Consider the following 26,969-nt stretch of genomic DNA (forward strand, 5'->3'; position numbering starts at 1 on the left):
CCTTGTTTAGAGTTGAGATGTCTCTGTGTTCTTTGTGGTTTTTGCAGTTTATCTCCCACAGCAACTGTTGCTCCCAGGGATTTTACAGTGGATTTGAGAAGAAATCGGTCAGAACCTCAGCCACTTTTCGTCCCAGCTTCTCCCGCCGCTTGTCTCTTTCCCTTTCCTTGCGCAGCAGCCATGGAAGCTTCCTCCAGGCAAGAAAACATTGCTGTAACACCCGTCTGAAGTGCAGGCAGATGGAGGGACAGAAGCAAGCAGAGCAAATGAGCAATAAGGAACTGAATTATAGGAACATCTGGGTTGACAACACCTAATGAGTTATTGCATGATGTTGCAGGGTTACATTGACAATAGCAGCTGGGCAGCTGGTGGGAATTCATTCACAGGCTCATTTATTCAACCATACTGGAAGAACCTGCACATCATATACACTCACATGCTTGTGACAATGACAGTAAAACCATTACGTAAGTCTAGAGCTAAAACAAAAAATAAGCATTAAGCATCTTGAAAACCCAAATGCAACCGTTAATTTAAAATATATTTTGCAGAAACCAACACTGCAAAATAAGTTCAGTGCAAATTTCACATTCTAAATGAACTTCAGATGGTTTCCAAGTGAAACACCATAGCAACTATAGGATGAATTGCCAAGAAATGTTACACTAATGTTTAGCCAATGTATCCTACTGACTTTAGTGATCTTTAAAGTTTCATCTGTTGCCATCGTTAGGTTGATGTGCAATTTTGAATTAAATGATTCAAAATCTCCTGAATATTTAGTACATTCGTGTCCCCTTGGGGTGATTGTGGTGGTGTCAACCTCCGCTATACTTTGTGTTTAGGAATAATAAGCAAGTGTTGGGATGCTAACACCATAAATGCACATATTGAACATTATAAACACTAGTTTATCATTTTGCTTGTAACAATGTTGGCATGCTAACATGAGCACTTAGTTCAAAGCACTGATGTGTGTAATAAGTAAAGCCTCGCAGAACTGCTAGCATGGCAATAGACTTTGAACTGTTTATTACTTGCAGTCACAAAATTAATTGAGCAAAGAAAGAGAATTATTGCAGCAAACACTCTACCTCCAGTTAAGCAGGCATACGCTGAAGAACAACTATGCCATGCCACCTAATTTAGTTTCTACCTGAAGCAAGACACCCCAACTAACTCCATTCATCATAAAGAAATATTTTCAGCTAACCGCAACTAATTGACTGTACTAAAGTTAATAAGATGATGGTGTAATTTATAAGCTGATGCACAGACAGTTGCAGTGGAATGCTAAAGCTCCCTATATTTCACACCGGGAAATGTTCACTAATTGCTCGTGCAATGCATGTTCCAGATTATTTCCTTTTTTATCATCTGTACTACTTACTCACAAATCAAGCTTATTTGTAAATAATGTTTTGCTTGAAAAGGTCTAAAAATACTGTATCTTAAAAGGCCTTGAAAGCATTACAGTTTACTGGTGCACTGTATCCAAATTGGCTTAATATTAGCATGTATTTACAGTAAATACCATGGAGGTTTTTCAAAACAGTTATGGTTCTGTTACTAGGAGGACACATTGCAGCATCATTACAGTGAACATATGGCATAGTCACATGTTGCAGACCTCTTATTGTGCTCCTGAGCCAGCTCTAGATGGTCCCACTCCACCAGCCTCTGGTCAGTAACATGGTCCAGCCACGCCAGCAGAAAGCTTCTTAGAGTGTGAGAGCGATAGAAATGCTTGGCTCGCTCCCCCTGAATCATCTGCCAATCATTCAGCTGTAACAGACAGCACTCATTTAGAAAAGGTGTATCATTGACCTGTAGTAAAAAGACTGAAACATTTATAATATAAAAATGATTATACAATGAAAAAAAGAATAATAAAGATACCCAGCCTACATACAGAACACACCATTAAAATAATATAGGATAGAAAAGATATGATAGAATTAAAAATACATAAATAAATACATACATACATATGGTGTCTTAATGCTCCACCTGCTTAAAATCATGTGTTTTGAGTTCTCATTTAAAAGACATTAAATCTGGGGCCAGATGCAGTGGAAGACCATCCCACCGAATAGATGCCACTATCGAAAACTAAGGATTTATCCTTTTGGAAATATTTTTTTTTATATTAAAGATGTGAATGCTCATAGTAAACAGCTGATATTTTAGAAGTAAAATCCACAAGAAAACAAAAACTTATAGTAAAGTGAAGTGATGGGAAGGGCGCTGACTTAAACAAGAAAATAATTCAAAAAAAAAAAAAAAGGTGAAATTGTTTTCTCCTTAAGACCGAGCTTCTGAAAACATAACAGAGTTCAAGGAGAAAAGGAAATTAGAAAAAAGGTATTGCCCCAAAGTCAGTGCTGACTGCAATTCAGATTGAGTAAGTGTGTGTGTGTGTGTGTGCAGTTGTATACACACTCTTTTCCAGCAGCTTAAGCTCCTCCGAAGCAAAAAGTGCTGGTGCAGTTGGTCAGCAGAAGCTTCTTTCTCAGATACAGACTGTCTTGCTGATTGCTGCCAGCCTAGTGTGCAACGCCTCAGAAGGATGAGATTGTAATGACTCTCGGCCAGCTGGCGGGGATTGAAAAGCAAAATGCAAATGCACCCTTATGAATGCATCCAAACTCTAAAACATGTGCCAGGTAGAAGTAATGGGGTTGTAGGTGCAACATTCTTTGAGTGCAACACTATGAAGGAAGAGGACACATATGCACAATATTTTCTTCCATACTTGTGATGCTGTACAAAGACATGGAGATTTGGAAGTTGAAATGATGAAACTGTCTAGGGAATGCAGCTAGAAAGTTGTATCTCGTGATTCTGTTATTTTGTGCCTTGTTTAACTGTGTGTTTAGGCTTTATGTGTGTAGTTGAGTGGTCGATATATCTGTATATATCTGTAGCTTTGCCTTTGGCTCCAAGTGTTTATTATTGCGGCGAGTGACTATTTTTACTAGAACAGTTTGCTCATGCCTCACAATTATCAATATATTTAATGTGTTAGAGTGGGTTGCCTGTGGATACACAATGTGTGGTTTGTAGTACTTTATAATTATAATAAATTGTTCATGCACATCACAATACCAAGAGATGAACAATGATTAAAAAAAAAAAAGACATCCAGTGATTAGATTGAATAAAAAAATACAGAAATGACTGACAGCAAAGGCAAAATACATAAACAGAAAAGCTGTTTGGTAATAACAAAGTTTTAGTAGTGTTACTCTTGATTTAAAAAGCTTGTTATTCATTGATCCACAATGTTCTGCCTCTTCAGTTAAGTTGATTGCAATGCAGTAATCAAGACAACAATAACATCATAATCCTTGTTGTATTGCTAAAATTTAAGACAATTTCATCCTTGCAATCTCCTTCAAAGGAAACGGAGTAGAAATTTTGAGTAGGAGAAAACTGGAAAGCATTTCTCCCATGAGTGGTCCATGTACAATAACACATTTAAGCTAGTTGTGAATTATACAGAAGATTTAGGAGCCTGTACTGTTGTCTGTGAGCACATTGCCTCTAAAGCAGCTGAACATATGGTACTGTATGTGTTTTTTTTAAACAAGCTAGTCAATAAGCAGGGAGGCTTTTTATTATTTTTGGCATGGGATTTTTGAGTAGCATTCACTTTTGGACATCAAAATAATTCCCTTATTGTAATTCTGTACGGATAATGTGTGTCATAATGAAAAGCCTTCTTGCACGGTTTCCTGTTTAAATAAGGCTTTAGTATGCTCTTCTGTGCTGGACAATGGATTTACCTGTTTGTTGCCTTGTCTGAGCTGAGTGAAGCGTTTCCATGGCACTAGGCCTCGCCGTAGCAACAAGGTTCTGTGATAGTGTTTACGGGCCAGTTTCAGGAGCTCCTGTTGCCTTTTCTGTTCCTTTTGTTTTTCCTCTTCCTTCTGCACAAGCGTAGAAGATAATACAAGAATACAGTTCCGCTGCATTACTCAGTATTAATCACAGGGCAGGACTGCTTCGTGCATTCTGGCTCTTATCTTTGTCCATAAAATATGAAACTCACCTCTTTTTCCAACCTTTTCTCCTCTCTCCTCTTTTCTGCCGCTTTGCGTTTCTCCTCCTCTTCCTCTCTCTGTCTCTGCTCCTCAGCAGCTTTCAACTCAGCCTGAAAATTTGGGCTCTTTAGTTAAAAGTAGGTTTTTTGAAAACCGTGTTACACAAATACAAATATAATTATACACAAAGCAGTTTGGCGAACCAGAACAGTCTCTTACCAGTTTTGCCTCTTCCTTCTTTTTCTTGAGTTCCTCAATTTCCTTTTTTCTCTCTGCACGTTGATGTGCACGAGCCTCCATGGCTTCAGAGAGAGTGATAAGGATGTGTTGAATATTAGGTATTCTACAATATTTTCTGGCATGGGTAGAAGTTACTGGAAGGTAAGTGCTGCTGTTGGATAACCTATAGGTTTTCATGTTAGGCAAAGAACCAAAACACTGCTGCCACATGTTTGGAAGAAGATACAGTATGTTCTGCTGTGTATGTTTGTGTGTACATGACACACAAACATTGTGTGGTTTGTCCTCTGCTATTATTAATTCGGGGAACTTGCAGACTGACCTGTGATGATTGGATGGGGGCATGTCTGATGTGTGACAGCTTTCCTCGGAGGTGTATGGAGACTGTCAGGTTCTCCAGTAACACACTCTGCCCTGCAACTGTAGCAATCATAGCCAGAAGCACAGAAACAAAGGCCTGTCATAAATCTGTCTGTCTGCACATTCACATCCTTCTAATCCTTTCCCGGGAAATTTTATTCAGACATGTATTGACTAAAGGCAAACTTATCCGCTGTACATCAGACTGTCCATAAATATATAGATGAATTTCAATGAAGTGCAAACTTTTTGTTTTTTTACATTTTAAATCTCTTTTGTGGACAGTAGACTTATAGGATATTGTTTCCCTATAATATACAGTAGTAACTTTTGCACAGTCTCATGTCTCCATGTTACAGCTTTTCCTCCATTTACACTGCTGTAGTTAAAATAAATGTTTTTTCAATTTAATTTTGGTTTATTAATCTCATGCACTTTTATGTGCCCAGCCAACATGAGCTTACAAAACACTATAGATAGTTGGTATCTGCCCTATTGCCTATAAACTTAACCACGAGCATAACAATATTATATTACAATAAGTAAAATTTATTAATTCCTAAAAACAAACACCTTTCACTTCATATTTAATCAATAACATGTCCACAAATACATATTACAGTAACTTTTGCTATTAGTTTCTACTGCACAGACTAAAGCAATTATTAATTATCTTGAAAGATTTAAAGCTTACAACACATTTGAGGCAGTGACACATTCTGAGCCTGGAAGCCTCACATTTTGGTGAAGTGCAGTGAGCCTACCTCTTCCCTTTGTAGTTGACATTGTGACTGTTTGGTCTTGAAGCGTTTAATAGCTGGGCAAGCTGGGCAGTTTTTTCCATCTCCATCTCTAAACCCATCATGCTCTGTTCATCCTTCAGCCGAGCAATTTGCTCTTGCTGCTCCTTCAGCAGCTTCCTCTGCTGTGTGATGATCTGCTGCTGGACAGCATGTCTGTTTTCAAACCTGCCACCAGGTGACGCACTGCGTTTTGAACATTTGAATCCACTGCCTTCACCCCTCTGCCATTCCTTGTAAACCTCAGCAGGAGTAGGTGCTACATGCTTTTTGTTCACCTGCCATGGCTGAGTGGGCTGGGTCACAGTAATCACAGAGGCCTTATCCAAATGAGGTGCAGATGTGCCAGGGGCTGAAGTGCCTGACCTTTGGTCACCTTCCTACAGAAAACAAAAACAAAACAGGAATAAGAACATGGCTTTATGCTAAAATCAAATACTGCCTTTAGGCCTGGGTCTACAACGGTCAAGAGGGCATCGCAGAAACAGTGTTATGCTCTTATATGTACCTAGGGGCAATTTAATTGTTACTGAGCCTTTGGAATCCATATGTATATATATACAGCAGAAGCCTGATAACAAGTCTGACCTCTTTACCAATTCTTTCTGCAACTTCATCTTCTGCTGTGTTTTGGTTTTCCGCAGAGCTCTGTTCCACTATCCTACACCTCATATTTCTCTCATTCATTTTTAAAGTTTTCTTCTCTGCTGTACGCCTTCCCATCTTCTATATTTCCATGTCTCCTTTTTTTCTATTCTCTCAATCTCCAGATTTATAAACAATTTATTGAGGTTTTCACTGGCTTATATACTAAAAAAGGTTTGTGGGACAACCATGCGCAGAAAGGGTTTGCAAGAGTTTTGGTTTAGTGCCCAAACAGTAATTAGCAACTTCTCTTAATGGTAGATCTGAGGTTTTAGTCATGATTTTACTCACTGTCCTAATATTTAAATCACTTGAAATGTTTTGAATGTCAGGATTTAATTTAATCCCTGCATGTTGTTGTTGATGATTTGAGGATTTGCATGTGCACATCTCACCTCCCCTGTGGTCTCTGGTAGGTTAGGGGCCACAGGAGGGGCCCTTACTGGCTGAGAAACTTTAGCTCCTGTAGCCTTATATTTGCCTGTTGATACAGCATTGATTAAGGCAGCCATCTTGTGTCGAGTTTCCTGCTGCTGGGCCAGAAGTTCTCGATGTTCCCGTTCCATCCTACACCATAGATGCCAGTCATTCAGACATCGCCGTAGCAACCTTCTTCGGTCACTCTCTGCAGCAAGCTGACACTGTCTAGTGGAGGTAACACATATATTCTTTTAAACTTTGATCTATACCCTATAAAGATAGAGTTGATTAATAGTCAGATTTTGATTTAGGCATTATTTGGTAAAAGGCCATATTTATACAATGAAAGGTTAATAAAATTTTCTGGTTCTTGCCTGTTTTCAGCTTGCAGGTCCTTTTCTGTTCTTGCCACCTCTCGCTGCTTTTGTGTGGCCCACACCACTGCTCGCCACGCTCGCCATGCCCTCAGCTGCCTCTTCCAGTCACAGATAGCCATGATCTTACCCAACTGTAACCTTTGGTTCAACACCACTAAATACCATCCAGAGAAATGCCTCTGCAAACACTAAAACATGCACACAAATACAGGTGTACTCGTGAGCACATTTCCTGTACCAAACTGCAACTGCACCCACCCAACCACACTCACAGATATTATATTAATATTAATATATATATTAATATTCGCACCGACCTTGAGGTTGCTCATTTGAACCATGGTTTGAATTTTTTGTTCTTTAAGGAGCTGCTCTGTGCCCTGCTGCTCCTGCTTTGTGGGAAGTGTTTGAGTGGATGGGAGGCTTCTGGCTGCCCTTTGCTCTTCCTCTTTCTCCCGCTCTCTGTGACATAAACATGCAGTTAAAACAGTCTACCAGTGCTCCAAGAACAGCATAGCACAGCATGGTAGTGAAAATGCAAAAAAAAAAGTGTTTGGAAGAGTATTTGGTTTGTAACTTTATGCTACAACTGAGTAATTCACAAAACAATCACACTATTCATGATTTAAACCATCACATAAACACTGGTGAGAGCTGGGTACACAATCACAATTTCATCATGTTGGCTATGTACCCTTCACAGGGACTCATCTGCATTAGTTGTTTAAGTCAGGGAGCCTGCTCCTTAACAACTTACCATTCATCAATTCTATCCCCAGTAAGAAGGTGAAGCAGGCAGAACCACAGACAATTCAAATTCAAAACAAGTTCAATTAGGCGGGAAGCTGTGGGTCCTTTCAGATAAAGGGGCATTGTTGGAACCACTTTGGGAGAGTCTAGCAGTTACCAAAGACACCCTACCTCTGTCTAGCCAGCTGTTTCAGGGCTCTCCTCTCCTCCATCTGGCGTCGCAGTCTCACCATCTCCTGTTGAATTAGCTCCTCCTGCCTACGTGCCTCCTGCTTCTTTCTCATCTCCTCCTCTCGCTCATTCCTCTTTGCCTCCTCTCTGGCACCCAGATGAGCCTCCCTCTCTCTCTGCTGCCTCTGCCGCTCTGCCTCCCGCCGGGCCCTGTTCTCTCGCACCTTCAGTGGCAATCAGTAGCAATTAGCGTAAATGAGAACACAACTTGGTCGCCCATTATTCCAGCTCATTCGCTCTGTGCTACTCACTGTGATCGTTTTCCAACCCACAACATTCAGAGCTTTTCTGAAACTTGAAGAACTAGAGAGACTTACTTTGGTCACATACCTGTTGGTGTCGTGCTTCCATAGTGACAATCGGGTTTCTGAATTTCTTCCTTGTTTCTCCAACATTCAGTGCCAGCTGCTCCAGCATCCCAAAGTCCAGCACCTCTTGCTCCATGAGGTTTTGGAGGAAGCTGTCAACTGCACTGTGCTCTTCCTCCTCAGTCAGACATTTGTAGAGGTCTGAGTATTACATCACAAATGAGAAGAATTTAACGGTCTGTATCCCTTATTTCATATGTTTTAACCCATTAACTTGAAATCATTTCTACTTAATATTACTGTTTTCATTAATTTTCTTCTCTCTGGGCATGTACCAGATGCACTTAAATTTCACCATGATTTGCACATAACTGTGCAGAGACTTAACACATGCTTGATATTGATAATGATGGAGCATTCACAGTAATGATATCCTAATCTTTATTATTGATATTATCATTATTTGTTTTTAAATTATTATTCTGATTTCCGTGTTCCTTAGAGGTTTGGCACTTACCTACTTCAGCCTACTTTCAATTAGAAATACCGTTCAAACTTCAAAACATTCAGCTTGAATGTTTTTGAAGGACATGAGTGCACCTTTTGAATATCTTTTATTCTTTAAAAATATTCAGCCTTTTTTAGCAATTATTTCTCATTTCAATTAATGGAGAGACTCTTCAGGAGGAATTCTTCAGAATTCTTTAGGGTTTAAAGTTCTCCATTCCTTTGAAGTAACCAACTGAGGCTAAATGTTTTCTGCACTGTCTTGTTTCTACACTATTATTTAAAAAGTTAATAACATGCTTGCTGTGATTAATTTCAAAAGAATTAAGTTTTACTTTGTAGTAAAATTTTATTCAAACCTATTAGTGTTTGGAAAGCTGGAAATAAATTATTAGTATTTGTAAAAACTGTAACAGGTTTAAGGTGCAAAATTCTTTAGGGTGATTTATTCCTTTACAGGTCTCCTGCTCTAGCCTTTCAAGTAATCATTTAACTATAATCTCTATTTTGTACACTAATGCCTATATTCATTTTGGCCACTGATGTCAAATGTGAACATCCAAGTTAACTGAGTAGGTAGTTTTCTTACCATCAAAGTTGTCACAGTTTAGGGTGGAAGGAAGAGAACCAGTAGACGCAGCAGGCCTTCTACGCTCAACAAAGCCAGTCAGGTCATCTTCCTCCTCCATCTCCAGCTCCAACCGCAATTTACTGTTCAGCCAATCACCAAGAAGAGCCTGAGCTGCGAGGAGGAAAAACCCAAATATCCATGTTTAGCATGCTGCTGCACAGGCTTGGATCTCTGTTATATTGGTAAGACTTCTCTAGAGACACCTTTATTATTTTTTAATGAGCCGACCTACCTTCACTGTAAGCATTATCATGATCCCTTAACTGGTCAGAGCTTTGCAATGCTACAGAAAGGCTGATGGTTCCTGAATGGGGTTTCTTGTGGGAGAAGGCTTCAGATACAGCAAACTCTGAAGCCTTCTCCACTCGCTGATGACAATGAAACACACAAATAAATGGACTGAAAGACACAATTGTTTTTAATATCAAGTCAAATGATTCATATTTTTATTTAATTTTTATTATGAAAATATAAGAAAATACTAAAAAAGCTACGGTGACCGATTCAGATGAATTGTCCCAATCCCAAAGATATTACATTTAAATTATATAAAAGCTTCCAAGAAGAAAATACACAGATATACACACAGCTGTACCAACACATATTCCTCTCACCTTTCTCCACCGATCAATATCACTATCCTTCATATGCATCTGTTATTGAAAGAAAGAATTGTTTCAGGTTCAATATTTTTGTAATCAAGAAATCCTAGTCTCACTATCGCCTTTGCCTGCTTCAAAATGCTTAGATAAACTCACAGAAACCTTGAGCTGCTGGCATGGTCTACAAATTGGGGCTTGAGCCAGAGCCTGATGTCTGCAAAGTATTTTACGGAAAAGCTTAGCCATTGCCTCAAATCTTCAGATGATTTTAGAATAATTCCCCAGACTTTCAAAAGTCTTTTGCTTTACTAGCAGCAATTCAGCTATCTTGGCCTCCAGCTGCGAGCATGTGAGTATTTGAGAAAGGCCATCTGGATGACATTTCTAAACCGTCTTATGACATGAGCCACCAGTCCATATAGTATTAACACTGATGTGCTTTAACTTCATTCATGACTCCAAGGGGCCACTTTTAGAGTAATATTTTACAACTCCAGGGGATTTGATAATTCTGGGGACAAGTTACAAGTTTTACCTTTAGATAAAAGAATGTGATAAAACCATTGGGTGAATGTTATTGTTTCAAACAGACAGCCATAGTTTAAATACTTTAAATAATAAAGTTTGAGCATATGATTACAAAAACAATGGAGATCTTAGTTAACATTAGTCAGTATCCTAAAGACTAGCTTTACCTTGTTTGCAGATGCACTCTTGACACGCGACTTCCAACTAAACAGGTGAGCATTGTGACCTGGGAACGTCATCATCTGTTTGGTTATTACCTCGTAGGTTATATTGTAATCGAAATCATCACTACATTGATGAGCTATATTAAAACTACATCAACATAAAATGTTAAGAAGTAACTGCAAAGGGACATCGAAAAGCGCTGAAATTGTGCGCATAACTGTCATCAATGTGGATCCCATAGGCTTTTGGGTAATGTAGTAAATGAATAAATTTGATAGGCAAGTAACAGGCTAATTGTTGCTAGATAAAACCAGTTTGGGACTACGTGTCCCACTAAACTTTGCCTCTAGTTCAGGTGGCTCTCAGGTATCCAAAGCAACTTCGTTACATACTTACATTAGCGAATTAATAGTGTTTCTACGGCAAATAAACAACAACCTAAGGTGCATTGCATTCACCAAAGAAAAAAAAAATGTAGAGACCTTATCTCGTAATTACGGTATACAGATCTCGTATTTGCAAGATCCGGATCTCATACATAGGACTTGGGATCTCATAAATATGATAACGTTTAAGAAACTGCCTTAGAAAGATAAAAAAAAAAATCTCTTCAGTATCACAATAGTTCAGTTACAGTTTTCAGTACGTCCTAAACACTATAGTGAAACAGAATTGTCGATAATTTGGTGGCAATAGGCCAAAAATCGAGCTTCGCTTTAGGCTACAAAGCGAGATGTCGGGACAAGATTCTCAGTCATCCAGGTTTGGTTATCCGAAGATTTAATCATGTCAACTGGACTTCTTTCTTCTTAGTTAGAAACGTTTTGCTACTTATCCAAGCAGCTTCTTCAGTCTTTATAAAGTGGCTAGAGAACCCAGTTATATCCTTCATTATAGGCCTTTGTTGACAGTGTGAATATCCGTATCCATGGCCACACGATGCTTCCTGTGTCTCGTAGAAGTTGGTCGCACGAGTGGATTCTTTAACTTTTAATGTGACATTTTCTAAAATACTATGTCGGAAATGAAACACGCAAATTTATATTTAAGATCGTGTTCAGTAAGTCTTTAAATCGCCTAAATAAAATTGAGAATTAGGAATTAAATTAGGTTATCCTAAACCATGATGCCATTGTCCTCTCAAATAGCGACAAATTGATGTCCGCTATAACTTTTTTCTACACATTTTGGTCTTCGGGGCTTAAGAAATTATTAAACATCAAAACCTAAAAGTGTTCCTGCTCGTGAGAAGAGAAACAGGAAGTGTTGTGTTACCATAGATACAGCAAGTTGCACTGTGGGCTTCAGATTGGCCTTGATTTTAGCCTATATGTTTACATTTACCAACATTAAATATGCAAAATTGGCTATTAACGGTTCATTTTCGCTTTGTATCATTGAACGTACGGATAATTCAGTGGTTTCCTTGAAACTTGAAAACGTGATGATTCTCAGGCAAGTTCTGAGGTGTAGCTTTCAAATCCCTGCCTCAGAAGAAACATACAGCTTTATACTATATGTTGCAAATTAAATCTCGCTTTATAGCCTATTTGTTGACATTTTGGAAAGCTAAGTCCACCGAATTATTTATCGACAGTTCTGTTTTACTATAGAGTTTTGGAGGTATTAATAAAAGGTCACTTAAGTATTGTGATACTGAAGTCATCTTAAAAAACTGATTATTTTAAGGCAGATCCTGAAACATTCTCATATAAGTCATAATTCGTAAGTAGGAGATCTGTATATCGTAATTACAAGATAAGGTCTCTTTTTTTTTCTTTGGTGAATGCAATACACAGAATAATAAGCAGAATTAAAAGGCAAAATAAATACTAAATAGAAGTCATTTTACTGAATAATTTTAAATGCGGATTCGTAGTACAGCATCACGCACAACGCTTTTTTGTAGTTTTCTACCCTCCGCCGCCCGTCTGATGACGACATATTTCTGCGACGTATAGTGCCTAAAGTGGGTTAGCGGATGAACGATGCTTTCAAATTACAAGCTGTAATTGGTGCCACCTGGGGTCTTAGATACTACAAAAAGTATTGAGTTTAAGCGGGTATAATTATAAACGTAAAGATTTGCTTAAAGCGCGTCACCTTAGAGCAGTAACTGGGCTTTGAAATCGTTAAAGGCTTGTTGTGGCTCATAACACGTTATTGGGCGGTTAGCTACGTGGCTAATTCACATGCTCTGTGATATCGTAGCTAACGTTACGTTATAGACGCTAAAGTGGTCGCTTATATGGCTGGCGGCAGAATGAAACTGGAACTGTCCCGGGTGGTTAAGGGAAGTCGGCTGGGTGTGCTGAAGGGTCTCGGCAGGATGGGACAACATTCTCTAGAGGTCCCGGGGTGTCTGGTGTACACACACTTTGGGACAGTACCCCACCTAACCCAGGACACACTGCGCACCCTTAAGAACCTCCCCTCCGTCACGCAGGTCACCCTGTCTGATATGTAAGCCAAACTTTTCACACACACAGACATTGAAGCCTTTCTGAAATCCTAACTTGTACTTCACCACTTTCTCTCTCAAGAGCAGAGCACCAGGAAGTGTTGGAGGAGTTTAGGGATGGATTCAGGAAGTTTGCAGGTACAAAACTACATTTTAAACATTGTTTCCTTTGTTGTACCACTTGTAGAGAGTAATCTGCAGTGGATGGGAGAAGAAGATGCATTTAGGTGGACCAAACAACATTGATTAGACATTAATTATGATGACCCAATCCAATGCTATTCAGATGGATTCACTGTTGATTAAAAGTAATCCATCATCTAAAAATTAATCATTATTGTTCCACTGATATTAATGCAGTGCAGCTTCATTTGCAGCCACTAAATAAAGGCACTGATCACTGTGTTATAGCATGTGTAGGTCAACAGCTAATTAGTTTGAATTAGTTAATATTGGTTAATATTGTGGAGATCTGATACTGGACATCTGATATTGGTCAAAGTACTTGACTCGTGGTAAAACATATTTATAACTTTATAAATTGAATTGGGTTGGGATGCCGAAGGCTGCGAGTTTGAATCCCTCCCCACCAGGTGGTGCCCTGCCACCAAGGGTAACCTTTGTGCCGGTCCTGAGCCCGGATACAAATGGGAGGGTAGCGGCATGAAGGGCATCTGGCATAAAAACGCAAGCCAAAGCAACGTGCGGAACATGTTCCCCTTTGGCGAGCCCTGAAAGGACAAGCCGAAAGCAGTTGATCTTTGGTTGTTTAGCTGTGACAAAGTTTAGTTGTATTGTCATTGAAATAAATAAATAAACCTCTCTCTCGCAACCCTGTATTATTGTGACAAGTTGATTGATGTGAATGTCACGCACACATGATACATACATTTATTCTGAAGAGCTTAGGGAATATGAACATTATTTCTACTGGCTTAATTAGACTGGAACAGCTTTTGATGCTCCTACATATATAGTTCACTATTAAAAAGCTGATTAGCTCCATGAGCCTGACTCAAAAGTAGTGCTGCGCTGAACGTAATTTATATAAATGCCATGAACAGTGACCTCATTTGGGTTTGCTGTGTGACTGTAGCTGTTGTACTTTGCTTTACCCAGTCTTAGGTTGCCTTTGGCATCCAAATTTGAATTTAGAAATGTAATCACTGTAGCCTTGCTTTTTGTAAACTGTTGGGGGCTTTTTACAATGTTGACTTGAAATTCCCAGTAAGGAAGAGCAGTGATTTAATAAATACAAATAATAACAACATTTACAGCTATTAATGCTTTTGTTTATTCATCTTTTGCTTTTCTTCTGCACCTGGGTTTTCTGATAAGGCCACACTTCATTCCTCTCTCCAAATTTGTTATGTTAACATGCAGTAATTGGCAGGATCTTTGTCTGTCACCTTGTTTCGTACGCAGCCTTAACTGAGTGCAACTAGTCTGGTTTTGTTCTCTGTGGAATACATATAAATGTTTTGTTATGTGGTTTCTGCAGGTCTTCCTGACACAGTGTTGTACTGCTCGCTGCATGACCCTGCAGCCACCTCACCAACAGGATATACTACAAACAAGGTGAGTTTAACTTCTGCTTAAAGGATTAATTTTCTTAGTTTGGGAATTATTCACTTTCTAGAAGATAAACACTTTTTGGATATAATTATTCATTCATGTGTACAATAAATATATAGCCAGAGTCAGCAGCTGGTTAGCCTACATTTCCATAAAAACTAAAAACCAAAGGGGGAGCATAGTGGTGGAGATGTTAGCTCTGCCACCTCACAGCTAGAAGGTGTTTGCATAGGTTACCTCTGGTTTTAGGTACTCTTTCCTCACATAGTCCAAAGACGTGTATGTTAGGTTAATTGGTGACACTAAATTGGCCGTAGGTGTGAATGTGAGTGTGAATGCTTGTCTGTCTGTGTATGTCTCTCTGTGTTGGGGCTGAGATAGATTGTTGGAGATTATTCAACTCCATATCCAATGACAGCTGGGATATGCTGCTGCCACCAAAGACCCTGAGCAGAATAAGCAGTTAAAAAGATGGATGGATAAAAACAGCTAACCTGTCTCTGCAAAATGTAAACAAAACATACAAAAAAACTTAAGCATTAGAGTTTGAAAGAGGTGAACTGTGTTACCATTAGATAGAGCCAAACTACTTGTTTTCTGAGGTCTTTGATAAGGTTAAATTGTTTTACTGTTGTATCTTTTCATGTAACTTTCAGGAACAAATTCTACATTTAGTGCAGTCTTACAGAATATCATTACCTCTGATCTCCAGAATCAGAGATCAGAGGTAAAGAATAAACATTTATAAATCTGGTGAGAAATGAGAGAAAATGGATGCTTATTGTAGTTTCAGAACTTGCTTAAGGATTATCACATTTGAAAGATTTTGTTAGCATCAGTATCAATGTAGCACACCTGAAATCACTGCTCTTCTTACATCTATATAAGTGTAAATGCTCTCTCTTGCTTATTAGACTGTGTCGGTGTGGGGCAGTGGTGGGCGGATTGAGCTGACAGTGGCCAAGTTCATGGCTCTCCAAAAAACTGTGCAGCCAGACTGGTACCAGAGCATGGCAGACGGAGAGACGTGGCAGAACAACACCTCTCGCAAACGGGTCAGAAAGTCTGTGGATCGAACTCTGGCTCACTTGGACGAGTGTCTGCTGGTGCACCAAAACTCACAGGTGTGTGCACACACTGGAAACAGTGAGATTAGAAGGAATGAGTTATTAGTGGGTGTGTAAAGGACATCAGTCATGATTTATGAAAAATGTATTTCATTTCATGAGAGTGAAAAGGATTCATTTACAGAATCGCAGTTGATGCAGAATTGTCATGAAGAATAAAGCTATGATTTAGATGAGATGTTTTTTACAGTATTGTTTTACATGGTTCACAGCTTTATAATTAATTTTGTAGTTTGAACATGTTTTTATATGATTCTGTATGTTTTACCTCGAACTCCTTTCCTGAGGGCTGCTAAAATTTCCTTGCTCTTTTATTGCTTAGTTAAAAACAAAATTTCCACTGAGACAATAAATGTCCAGAAAGATGTGAAGCAGACAAGACTCAAACCCAACTTGACAGCATATTGCAGGTGATAATTGACATTAATATTGTGCTGAGGGAGCTACTTGATTGCAGTCACTCATTACACCCTACTTTGTCCTTTCTCCTAGTGCAGTGCATTTATGTCTGAAAGGCCACTTTGGACAATGTCCTAGGCTGAATTCTCCTAACATTGTACAGAGTTGATATGTGAAACAGGCTGTGGACTTAAGTAACTAGGTTACAGTCATCTTCTCTGAAAGCTGATATCTTAACTTATTCAATTCCATTTAATTCAACTTTATTTATATAGCACCAATTCACAACAACGTAATCTCAAGGCACTTTACGTAATAAAGTCAAGACATTACAAGTATGTAGAGGAAACCTAACAAATCCCCCTTGAGCAAGCCCTAGGCAACAGTGGAGAGGGAAAAAAAACCCTTTATCGGAAGGAACCTCCAGCAGAAAAACAACAGTCAGAAAGCAATGCTCTCTGTCAGTTAAAATCTGTGGGCCAGTCTTCCAAAATAGGTCAGGGGCAGAGGAGAAACCGGGTTACTCTTCTGCTGCTAGATACAAGGGTTTCCAGTAATCAGGGTTCTTAAGTGCATGTAAATGATGTTCCCCGATTACCCGAGAAAGCAGATTTTTCAGAATACCCTGCTTACTTAAGTGCATGTAAATGCAGTCATGGGGTACAGCTACTTTCATGTTGAGTCATCCAAATCCAGATTCACTTTGCCCATCATCATCCACCATGCTGGGGCTTGAATATTACACTCTATTTTGGCATGTTTCCTTTCTTGATACATTATTTGTTTTGTCCAGCTTTTTCCTCTTTGTGACTTTTTCTGTAAGCTTTTAATCACAAAGCTGTCCATCATTTTCAGGAGCTGGAGGGAGTAGAGGTGTTTGGCATGGTGGAGGGAGGAGATATCCTGGAAGAAAGGATACGTTCAGCCAGAGAGACGGCGAAGAGGCCTGTGGCAGGATTTTGCCTGGATGGCCTCCAGACGGGCTCCTTGCAGCAGGACCTGAGGACCCAACTCACCGCTGCTGTGACAAAGGAGCTGCCTGAGAACAAACCCAGGTCAGGGCCCCTTCTGATGTGTGTCTGAGTGTGAGAAATCTGTGTATTCATTTGTGTTTTCAAGGTATTTTCCTCACTAGTTATACAGTCTTTCCCAGTGTTTATTTGAAAAGGAATTGATATTGACAATCAGTCAAGTACAACCAGCCAAAGAACCAACAAAACATTAGCTAGTGGGCAGGCAAACAAACAGTTGTTGTGTGTCTCTCTTATTACATATTTTGACATCAATAAGAATTGTTGCCTTGTAGTTTAACACGCATCTTTAGTTATTTTGTATTCGTATAGAAACCAAATAAATGTTGCTGCAGGGCTACAGCTGATTATTACTTTACAAAAAAAATTACATTTATTTAAACTGAGTGGTTTAGTGTGAGCAAACTCAACAATTAGACAAAAAATAAGGATGCAATTACGAAAGGAAAAAAATGCAGCCTTAAATAAAAGCTGAAGACAATAATAGGCAAGTACAGCAATATTCAGAGAAGGATTTTCCAATCTGCCTTTGAAAAGCCTTTGATTCAACTATAAATCCTGCAAATATAAATCCTTTTTGGTTGAGCTCTGTTTTGAATTTTGGAAAATCCAGATTAAGATACTCTGGGATCTATTGTTTATTACTTCCATACTTTATTGTGTTTAGGCTAAAATGACTAAATGTTTAATCTCTAATTCAATGAATAACATAAAATTGGAAGCAACTGAATCTACGTGTTTATTACTCAATAATCATTTCTCCTCATTTAACATTTGAATTAGACAATTCTTTGAAACTGATAGATGGATAGATAAATCAACTATTCATACATTGGATTTCCTTTAATTTAACACCTTGTAAATGTACAAACTAGTGCTGTGGCTTTGTTTAAATTGATTCATCTGTCTGTGTGCAGAAACATGACTGAGCGTGCTCAGTTGGCGGGTCTGCTCAATCAATTCATTACCCAGCTCGATTGATTACAAGTGAAAACCCAGCAGCTCTGCTGTGCTTTATATGAGGGCAATTCTTATTCTTACAAGTTTTGTGAGTTTAAAAGTTAAAAGAAAAACTTGCTAAACTTGCAAAAGAAAAGATTTTAACCAGCAAAAGTTTTTGACTTGCAAAAAAATACTTAAAACTGTTTTTTGGTTGCAAGTAGCAAAGTTTTGCTCTCATGTATTTGTCTATTTATTTCTTTTCATAATTAGTTTACATTTCTGACATTAATAATTATTTTTAAACACAGCATGTAAAATACATAATTCTCTGGATCTAGTTTTAAAATACAATGCAATTATAACGAAAAAGTTTTAAGACATTATATTGGGCTCTGGGAGCTCATGGGGAGGCCTTACTTACTTTTGTGTGACACTTTAGATAAACAAAACAATTATTCTAATAATTGTAATCTAATGGAATGATTAGTTTCAGCCTTGAGCGTAAATGAAATTTAAAAACCCCCACTCAACTCACACATTTAGGCATAATAATAAAACATAAACTTGTATATTTTGAATCCTGTGAAAGTTGTTTGTCATACTTAAGAGTATTATGTAATATGTAATTGCTTTTTTTGAAGATATTACAAAAAGCAATATTGGCTCCAACTAGACTGAATAAACGCAAAAAATAGAATTATTTGTTGGCTTATTTTTGATATATCAAGCTAAAACTAATGTAGTCTAATACAATACATTATGCTTCATGAAGGTAAAGTGGTGTATTATCCCAGCTGTTTTATCCAGGTGTTGATTTAGCTGTAATATTATTTTTGAAGCTTTGGTTTTAAATTTACTGCATTATACAGAGACAAGTTTCTGTTATTGGGCCTGGGCTCACTGATAAATGTGGGTAGGTTAGAAAATGGAAAGACCTGTCAGTGCTGGACTGTTTTAATCTGTGTTAGTTTTATCTTGGCAATATACTCCTAACTGAGTGAGCTCCTCTTTACAAAGACAAGGAAGAGCTCACCCAAAAGGTTCTTGGTTAACCCAACCAATTGAGCTTATCAGTGGCTTCTCCTTGAAAACTCTTCACATCAGTGCTCTTCTCCTGGAGGTGATGGATGAGCTGTGGCTGTGAGTTTGAGAGAAAGGACTTGTGAGAGGAGCAGTAATCTGTATCCCTGAGCTCCCTGTGAGCTTCACTACACTTGTAAACAGGCTCATCTGGAAAACCTTCCCGCTGCTTGTTCGGGCTGTTAGGAGCTGCTGGTTCCTCCTGGAAAGTAGAGTGGAGTCATTATCGTGTGCTAAATTAGGCTTGACCTTGACGCCTGCAGGAAGAGTCAGAGCAAGCCAGTTAACTGAATGCCCAGGAGGAGTGAAAGCACAAGCACACAGGATGCTCATGATGTTACATGGAAGAGGAAGAATGCTGTTGTTTGCCTCATGTCTAGCAGTAATATGTTGTAGTTGATTGTGTGTTAAATTGTTCATGATTTATTAAATTTTTAACTTGTGCGTGTGACTGCCTGCAGACTGCTTCAGGGTGTGGGACGACCTGATGAGGTGCTGGCCTGTGTGGAGGCCGGTGTAGACCTGTTTGAGGGTTTCTTCCCCTTTCAGGTGACAGAGCGAGGCTGTGCTCTGTGCTTCAGCTTTGACATCTCTCCCGACTCGGAGCGTGCAGGTAGTGTGCCCCATGCGGGTGTGGTGAATTGTGTGAACTTGCATTATTCGGAAACTAAATGAATATTTTCTACAAAATTAAACTAGTAGTGATAAAAAGTAAAAATTTAATTTTAGAGCTCTATTAATATATTAATCATATGCATGATCCCAGATTGTCAAAGTAGATGGAGAAAATAGGCTATCTTATTAATAATTACATTTTTATTCTAACTCTTTTTTTTTTTTTTTTTATGTCCGACTCATTTTGATATAGATCAAGCTTGTTAAGTTTCATCTGCTCTCACTTTCCCATCTGAGTAGCATCAGTTTTCCCCTTATAAATGCACTGTTTCCTACTCTGCTTATAATCTTTCTGGCAGAATAGCTTTTTTTCTTCTTCGTCTCAAGCAATGGCCTATGTAACTCTCATTTTCAGACATGTAGCACTATAATCAGAATGCATAGAGGTTTAATATCAAATTTAAAAGGAGACAATGGAGTCAATGGAGACAATGGAAGATAACTCTATTGCTTCAAAATTAATTAGCTTTTGTCAAACCAGATGACCTTTTGGGTAAAGAATCATTGCCCAGAGCCACAAATTGAAAAAAGCAAATGTGATGAAGAAAATTGCTCCAAGAAAATGGATAACTTATTTCAGTTTAAGAACTTACAGCATGTATGTATAGAAAATGAGAATGATGATAGTAAAGCCTGGATAAAATGTTATAGTGGTTGAATATATTATTATTATTATTATTACCGTAATAATTCCCCCATGATTTCTGTGCATAAAAATGATGTAGAACAACTTATTAGAATCAAGCTCTTGGTGTAAGTGAGCTGAAATGTCATGAACACAGATGAATGTTCTGAATAAAAAAAAAACAAAATCAGGAAGATGGCCCATAATGAGCCTGTTCTTTATTTCCATATGAGGAGCCTACAGTTGGATATGCTTGAATTTCAAATACTTGGTGTTATGTTCCTGGTCCAATTTTAATGGGCCATTCATCTCACAGTTGTGTGGAAAATTTTCTCTACTCACTCTGTTTTTCATCAGACTTAAATTGTTCAGTGTAAAAGAGTGTCTCCAGTAAATGAACAGTCCTTCATCTACTTTTAATTTGGTGAGCAACAAGCCATAGTCTGCCTACTGTATGAGATGGTCTTCAGTTAATGAATAAAAAAGAAGTGGGCCTGTTTCTATGCATGGGGCGATCAGGTCGACTGACTGCTAGTGTGTAATTTCTAGTCCGAGCTCAGTCGGAATAATTGGACAGAGAAAAATTCAGGTGGGGAAATTAAATCCGCAATATAACAGTGCGGTAACAGTGAAGTCCGAGCCCGCTCTTCTGGTTGTTGTCCTAAGTGAAAAGCTACACCAAGTGTTCTGGGTTAATAAAGGGCTGTTGCAAGAGTTGTGCAAATATACTGACTCGGCCCACTGCAGACTTTAAATTTCATTAAGAAGTTGTGTTAAAATCTTGTGACAGACAGAGGGAAGTTTGGTATCTGGCAGCATCTAGTGTCAGACGGCACTAATTGATTCTGCACAGGGAGTGTAATGGAGTTCAGGGGAGTTGAGAATAATACCTGAACAGAACATCTAATACCCCACTTGGCCAATTACACAGGCCTGTGTGGGGGTAGATGGATAGGGGGGTCAGAGCCTCTTTGACAAAGCAGATCATATATCTTAAATTACCCCTTCCTACCTTCTCACCCTCTAGAAGCTTCCCTCGCTTCATTTATGGACCTTCCCCTTCTCAGCATTTACTTTATTTTCTCCCCCTTATTGCCCATAGTTTACAAATTCTTCTCTTTAAACACGTGTACTAGTCCTTCTGAAACTAATCTACAGTATTAAAGATTGGTTTATTAAAATTGCTAATTAGTTTAAAAACTAAAAAGGCCATTTTCTGTTTGATGATGTTTCTTTCAAGCAGCCTTTAGATTTCCGAAAATCAACTTCATCAGGTCGCCTGTTGTCACCTGTTCTTCATCTTTTATCATGTGGATCACCATGGACTGTGTTCTGCCTTTTTTACTTCCCCTCCTCCTCTGTATATCTTTTATACAACTCTTATATCTGTAGTATATCTGACTGGAAAGCCTGGTGTGTCCTCCTGTGAACAACAGCAAACTGCACAAGAGACCATCCATTGTTAGCTCTTGTTACTTTCCTATATTCTCATTAAAATAAGTGAAGTCACCTTGCATTGAAACCCCCACCTGTGTAAAACAGGTGCTGGTAGTTAGAACATTGCAAGTACGTAATTATACTATAATGGTGGAGAGGATGAGATACAGCAGTGTTTAATGGGGGTCAAGCTACATAATGTGCTGTGTTTGATTTTAGCTGCCAGGCTGATAAGTCACACGGTTCTGTGTATAGAGCCTTATTTTCCAAGAAAGAATGAGATTAAAATGTGAATAGCTTGTGGTGTGCTGGAATTAATGGGATGTGTGTATGTTTCCTCAGTGCTGGAGCTGAATGAAGAGAGGGACGCAGCAGGGGATTTGCAGCAGAATGGAGATCTTGATGAACCAACAAAAATGACATACTTTGAGATGAATCTTAAAGACAAGAGGTTTGTAGCAGCTTTTTCAGGACTCCAAAGGCAGCCATTCTGCTTTGTGTCTTTGCTTTGTGTCTGTGCTTGTTGAACACCTAATTTACATTTAGTTGAGCATGTTCATGAATTTTCTTTTCTTTAAACTTCTGTCCAGGTACCAGGGTGACTTCAGGCCCCTTGTGGAGGGGTGTGGCTGCTACTGCTGTAAGAACCACCAGAGGGCATACCTGCACCACCTGTTGGTGACCAATGAGCTGCTGGCCGGAGTCCTGCTCATGATCCACAACACATCCCATTATCATAGTTTCTTTGGCGCCCTGAGGGAAGCATTGGCCAATGACAAACTGGACCTCCTTAAACGACGGGTACTTGGGAGACCTGGGCAGACAGAAAGAAAGGAATAAGGCTGATAAATCAGATAGGAGAGGGTTTGATTTTGCCCCTTTTCTTGAGGATGACCAGACTGTCAGTCAAATCTCTATCTCGCTCTGCACCTTGAGATCACCTCACTACATGTTGCTAAAATCATGTCTCTCATTTGAAAGGGGGCAAGGGAGGATGATAAGAGAGCAGATAAAGACTGTCGTGTTCTGGTTTCACATGCAGAGAACTGCTTTTTACATGCTCCTGTATTGATCTGAGCAGATAGTCAGTCAGGGAATGGAGAGGGAAAGAAGCTGGATAGGAGGTCAAGCTGAATTTACATTAAGAAAGAAACATGGGGATGAAACATGATGGACTGTGACTGAATCTGTGTGTGCCTGAGGCCTGATTGCAGTTCAGCAGGTGAACTCATTGACATGGCAGCAGGGACCACTGTCAGAACCAACAAGTGTGACAGTTATTACCAGAAACCATGACCAATATAGATTCAGCTTTTCACCTGGTACACATATGATGATGGGATTTCCTTAAGGCTTTGTTTTAATTGTTATTTTACACATTACAGATGTCTTTCCATCATGCACTTGTCTTTTGTTCATGTACTCAGTCAATACTTTTTTCAGATGAATACATCTATTAAGAGTTTTTGACCTTATTGTTGTATTAAACATGTCCTATGTAGGCTCCTGATATGCAGATGTGTTTTCATAAGTGCTTTTGGGAGATTTGAGCTGACAGCTCCACCGTTCCTACTGCTGAGAGAGGATAAAGATAGGATAAAGCAATGAGTCTCTACTGCCTCCCATGCAGTGATGAAGAGATGCTTTTTGAAGGTGAGGGGGTATAATTGACTGCCAGACCGTGCAGATGTCTGTGGGGGACAGGGCACAGGCTGAGGGAGAGGGGAGAGTGACATTTATGGAACTGCAATGAGGATTTTTGCTGTTCTTCTGGGCTACTCTAACCACCTCAACCATTAGAAAGAAGTAGGTTGGAGGATATGTTGTCAGCAGTTGGTGGATGCTCTGCATATTTGCCTAAGAAATGTGGCCAATAAATTGGTTGGCAATGATGGAATTTTATTAATGCCCGTGGGAAGAAAGGGGGGAAAAGCTAAAACAAGCAGGGACCTCCAAACTGTTTATTTTAAGGTTTAATGGGATGAAAGTGGACAGAAGCTAGTGTGGAAAAGGTTGTAAAGTCAATCCCCCAGATTAGCTGATAAAAATAGAAGAGGTTATTAAAGGGTTAGGTTATAAAATGGCTATTGTCCTTTCCCTCAATACCTGCTTTGACATTTTGATACAGAAACTGTTCAGTGGAGGTGTTCAGCAGTTTATAGTACAAAATATAGAACAATTTAAAAAAAAAATATTTGGGTTCTCTCCGGCCTTTCCTAAAATGAGGTACCTCTGAAGCTGGAGTCATGGTATAAGACCACTACATTCCAGCTGATTATTCATTTGGATGTATTTTAGTGACCTTCAGCTGCATGATGATGCAGAACATAAGTGATTGCAATAATGTTGAGATACAGCGAAATAAAATGGAATATAAATATTGATGGGGGAAGGTGTTTAACACACCAGCTGATGGATGATTACTAGAATGTGTTAAGTAGAAAAACAAGGGTGTAAAAAGGAATGTGACTTAAAAGCAGAGGATACACCCGCGTGCATATGGTTTACATGAACAGACCCACACAAGGTTTGAATGTTTCCTACAGAATGTACACATGCTAAAATGTGCTGACCCTCATGTACACAAGGTAAAACTACAAATGTGGGTCTCTAACAGTGACATATGCTACAATATACTGTTTACAGAAACAGCTGGTATCTTTAAGCCAGGTGGCTACTTCCACATCCTACCTTCACATTGTTTTGCACAATACTGAGCCCAGAAAATATTTGAAGTTATAGGTGTGATTATAGCATTTTGAAAAGGTGCAAAACATCACCCTGACAGGTGTGTCTGGCTCTAGTCTGAAATTAAAACAATTTTGATTTTGATTGACTAGACTAAATACCCACAGACACATGCTTGCAAGCATATTACAACTTTTCCAGCAAAGCTTTACATTCACAGAATAACAGCAGAAAAATAGCATTTATTTTTAGCTGTGGCCACCTGGCTACTGAATAGCTAATATTCACCCTTCCTTTGGCTCTCTTTATTTCTGAGCAACTACTGGAAAAAAACATCCGGTTTCTCAGCTTCTAAATGCTACGCTGTGTTTTGTAGCTAGTCACTATTTTTGACCGTTTGGTGCTGGGCAGGTAGTGCACACAGTGGTTTTATCAGAGCCTTTTCACAGAAAATAGCTTCCAGTGGCTGGAAATGATGATGAAAGCGATTAGAGTGAACCAAGACATTAAAGATACGACTAGTAGAAAGGCGTGAAAACACTCCACAAATGTGGGGAACCACAGAGCTGGGTGACAATTTTTTGTGGATTTCTCATTATGAGTGCGCTTTTTCACATTTCATATAAAAACTTAATATGAAAATTTTATGAGAATGTTATTGTACAGCTTTAAACTGGCATTAGTGCATAGAATATCAGTTACAAAGACCTTCCCCGGTTTGATGAATAACGCAGTTTTTATTTTGAACTCTGCAAGTATCCAATGCAAAAGTATTATCTCAAAGCTGTGCACAGTTTACACCTTTATTGTGGGGATTAAGTTCCATAATGTACTTCCACTGCTGGATAATTTGAAAGCACAGCTTATGCTAAAAAATCCAAAATACCACTTACAACTGTCTATTAGACTTTGATTGATGCTGTATTTCCAATGAGGAGTTAAACATTTATGAGAAGTAGACCAGAGCTAATCGTTGTACTCATGCTTGTTCTCTGCTGCAGAGTGACATTGGCCACAATTTCCATGTAAAAGAGCTCTGACTGACATAGTCAGCAGGTGGCCCTTAAAGCTCATTTCAAACAATTATACAGATGGAGAGTGCTGATCAGGCTGGATCACTACAAGTTGCCTTTTTTGTCTCCCCACTCTCTTGGACAAGTTTGCTGTGTGAACTGAGCCCCATATGCATCTTGGACTTCAAATGGCAGTTGGATTGTTATTGTGCTAGTACAATATGAAAAAGAATGAGCTAAGCTGCTCCCGCAAAATAACAAGGGTTTTCATAAGGGTGAGGTGCAAGCAGGTGGTAACATGAAAGGAAAGATGGCCAGAGGAAGGTTTTTTTTTTTTATCAGTGAGGGATTGTGTTGTCAGAGCAGCGCATCCAAGTTCTTAACAGGAGTGAGAAAGTGACAACATTTGTCATTTTGATAGGCAAGTGTCCCTGGCACTTTGGCAGCTTTAAAACATCCTGAAATGACGAAGTGTCGCAGTAGCCAAAGCAGTGGGGCATTTGGTAGCCTCTGTTGGATGTAACAGTTTGATGTTCTTTCTTGTTTTAAATTTCTACAAAAAGACAAGAAAGAAGCAAAACAACTATAAAGAGATCTAAACAATCAACAAAGACATGCAAAATGACTCTAAGGCAGCACAAAGCAGCTGCAAAGAGAAATGGAGATGGAAAACAGTCACAAATTCACGCAAGTGCTGTCTGAATGTTTAGCTCTCTCTTTCTTTTAAGGCAGGTGTGTATGCACAGGTGTCGTGATGTTTACGTATGTCTGCGGTCACCTGTTGTCCCGTAATCTGTCCGTGGCTCTTAGTCAACTTCCCTCAGAATATAACGCCATCCTATCCCCACAATTCACTTCCTTTGTTTCATCCAATCAGAAACAATCAGTACACCTTAAACCAAGACAGCGACGACTGTCCCGCTTGCCCATCTGTCCCCATGGTAACTCTTCACCACCAGAGAGGAGCAGCCATGGTTCTTCTCAGTCCACTGGATATAAATGACTGCACACTAATCAGGACGTCAAACGCTTATTATCTCAGTGACGTATTCGTATTTATACGCACAAATCGTCAGCTGATCGTGTTCTAAATCAGCAGAGAGCTTCTTCCTCAGTCTGACTCCCTGAGTGAATATTTTATCAAGGCTGTGACTTTGTATTCTATGAGTGTAGGTTCAACTACTTTGCTGGAATACAGAGAGGGCACAATAAATTAATTCTTTAGACTTACTCGTTAACACACCTCATGGCCCTCTGTCCTGGTGTCGTGTAAATTTTGAAATGTCATAAGAAAGCGGTAAAA

The 26,969-nt window shown here is 39.0% G+C and overlaps 2 protein-coding genes across 2 annotated transcripts; one reads left to right on the forward strand and one right to left on the reverse strand.

Annotated features, from left to right (window-relative positions):
• Positions 1-72: 72 nt before the first annotated feature.
• Positions 73-11,859, reverse strand: ccdc191 (coiled-coil domain containing 191). Its single transcript, XM_067486287.1, has 17 exons — positions 10,616-11,859; positions 9,933-9,971; positions 9,551-9,686; positions 9,277-9,429; positions 8,203-8,381; positions 7,813-8,036; positions 7,209-7,353; positions 6,889-7,079; positions 6,490-6,739; positions 5,414-5,829; positions 4,612-4,709; positions 4,269-4,351; positions 4,058-4,159; positions 3,792-3,935; positions 2,446-2,598; positions 1,634-1,788; positions 73-224 (listed from the first exon to the last, which is right to left on the reverse strand). The coding sequence occupies exons 1-17, from the start codon at positions 10,688-10,690 to the stop codon at positions 83-85; spliced, it is 2,685 nt and encodes an 894-aa protein (XP_067342388.1). The 5' UTR covers positions 10,691-11,859; the 3' UTR covers positions 73-82.
• Positions 11,860-12,546: 687 nt separating this feature from the next.
• On the forward strand, positions 12,547-23,467 carry qtrt2 (queuine tRNA-ribosyltransferase accessory subunit 2). Its single transcript, XM_067486785.1, has 8 exons — positions 12,547-13,076; positions 13,157-13,212; positions 14,576-14,652; positions 15,564-15,773; positions 17,031-17,230; positions 19,690-19,841; positions 22,308-22,416; positions 22,556-23,467. Exons 1-8 carry the CDS (start codon positions 12,862-12,864, stop codon positions 22,803-22,805), a joined length of 1,269 nt encoding a protein of 422 aa, XP_067342886.1. The 5' UTR covers positions 12,547-12,861; the 3' UTR covers positions 22,806-23,467.
• Positions 23,468-26,969: the final 3,502 nt, after the last annotated feature.

Source organism: Channa argus, chromosome 19 (genome assembly GCF_033026475.1).
Source record: "Channa argus isolate prfri chromosome 19, Channa argus male v1.0, whole genome shotgun sequence".
Lineage (NCBI taxonomy): Eukaryota > Metazoa > Chordata > Actinopteri > Anabantiformes > Channidae > Channa > Channa argus.

What these genes read in the sequence shown, in the direction of transcription:
- qtrt2 (XM_067486785.1), top strand. Translation starts at nt 12,862, where the DNA reads ATGGCTGGCGGCAGAATGAAACTGGAACTGTCCCGGGTGGTTAAGGGA. An exon ending in CAGGATATACTACAAACAAG is followed by an intron (nt 14,653 to 15,563) that starts GTGAGTTTAACT and finishes CTTGCTTATTAG; the next exon opens with ACTGTGTCGGTGTGGGGCAG. An exon ending in ATGAATCTTAAAGACAAGAG is followed by an intron (nt 22,417 to 22,555) that starts GTTTGTAGCAGC and finishes ACTTCTGTCCAG; the next exon opens with GTACCAGGGTGACTTCAGGC.
- ccdc191 (XM_067486287.1), bottom strand. Translation starts at nt 10,690, where the DNA reads ATGATGACGTTCCCAGGTCACAATGCTCACCTGTTTAGTTGGAAGTCG. An exon ending in AAACTGTGACAACTTTGATG is followed by an intron (nt 8,382 to 9,276) that starts GTAAGAAAACTA and finishes TGTAATACTCAG; the next exon opens with ACCTCTACAAATGTCTGACT. An exon ending in GTCAACTACAAAGGGAAGAG is followed by an intron (nt 4,710 to 5,413) that starts GTAGGCTCACTG and finishes TGATTGCTACAG; the next exon opens with TTGCAGGGCAGAGTGTGTTA.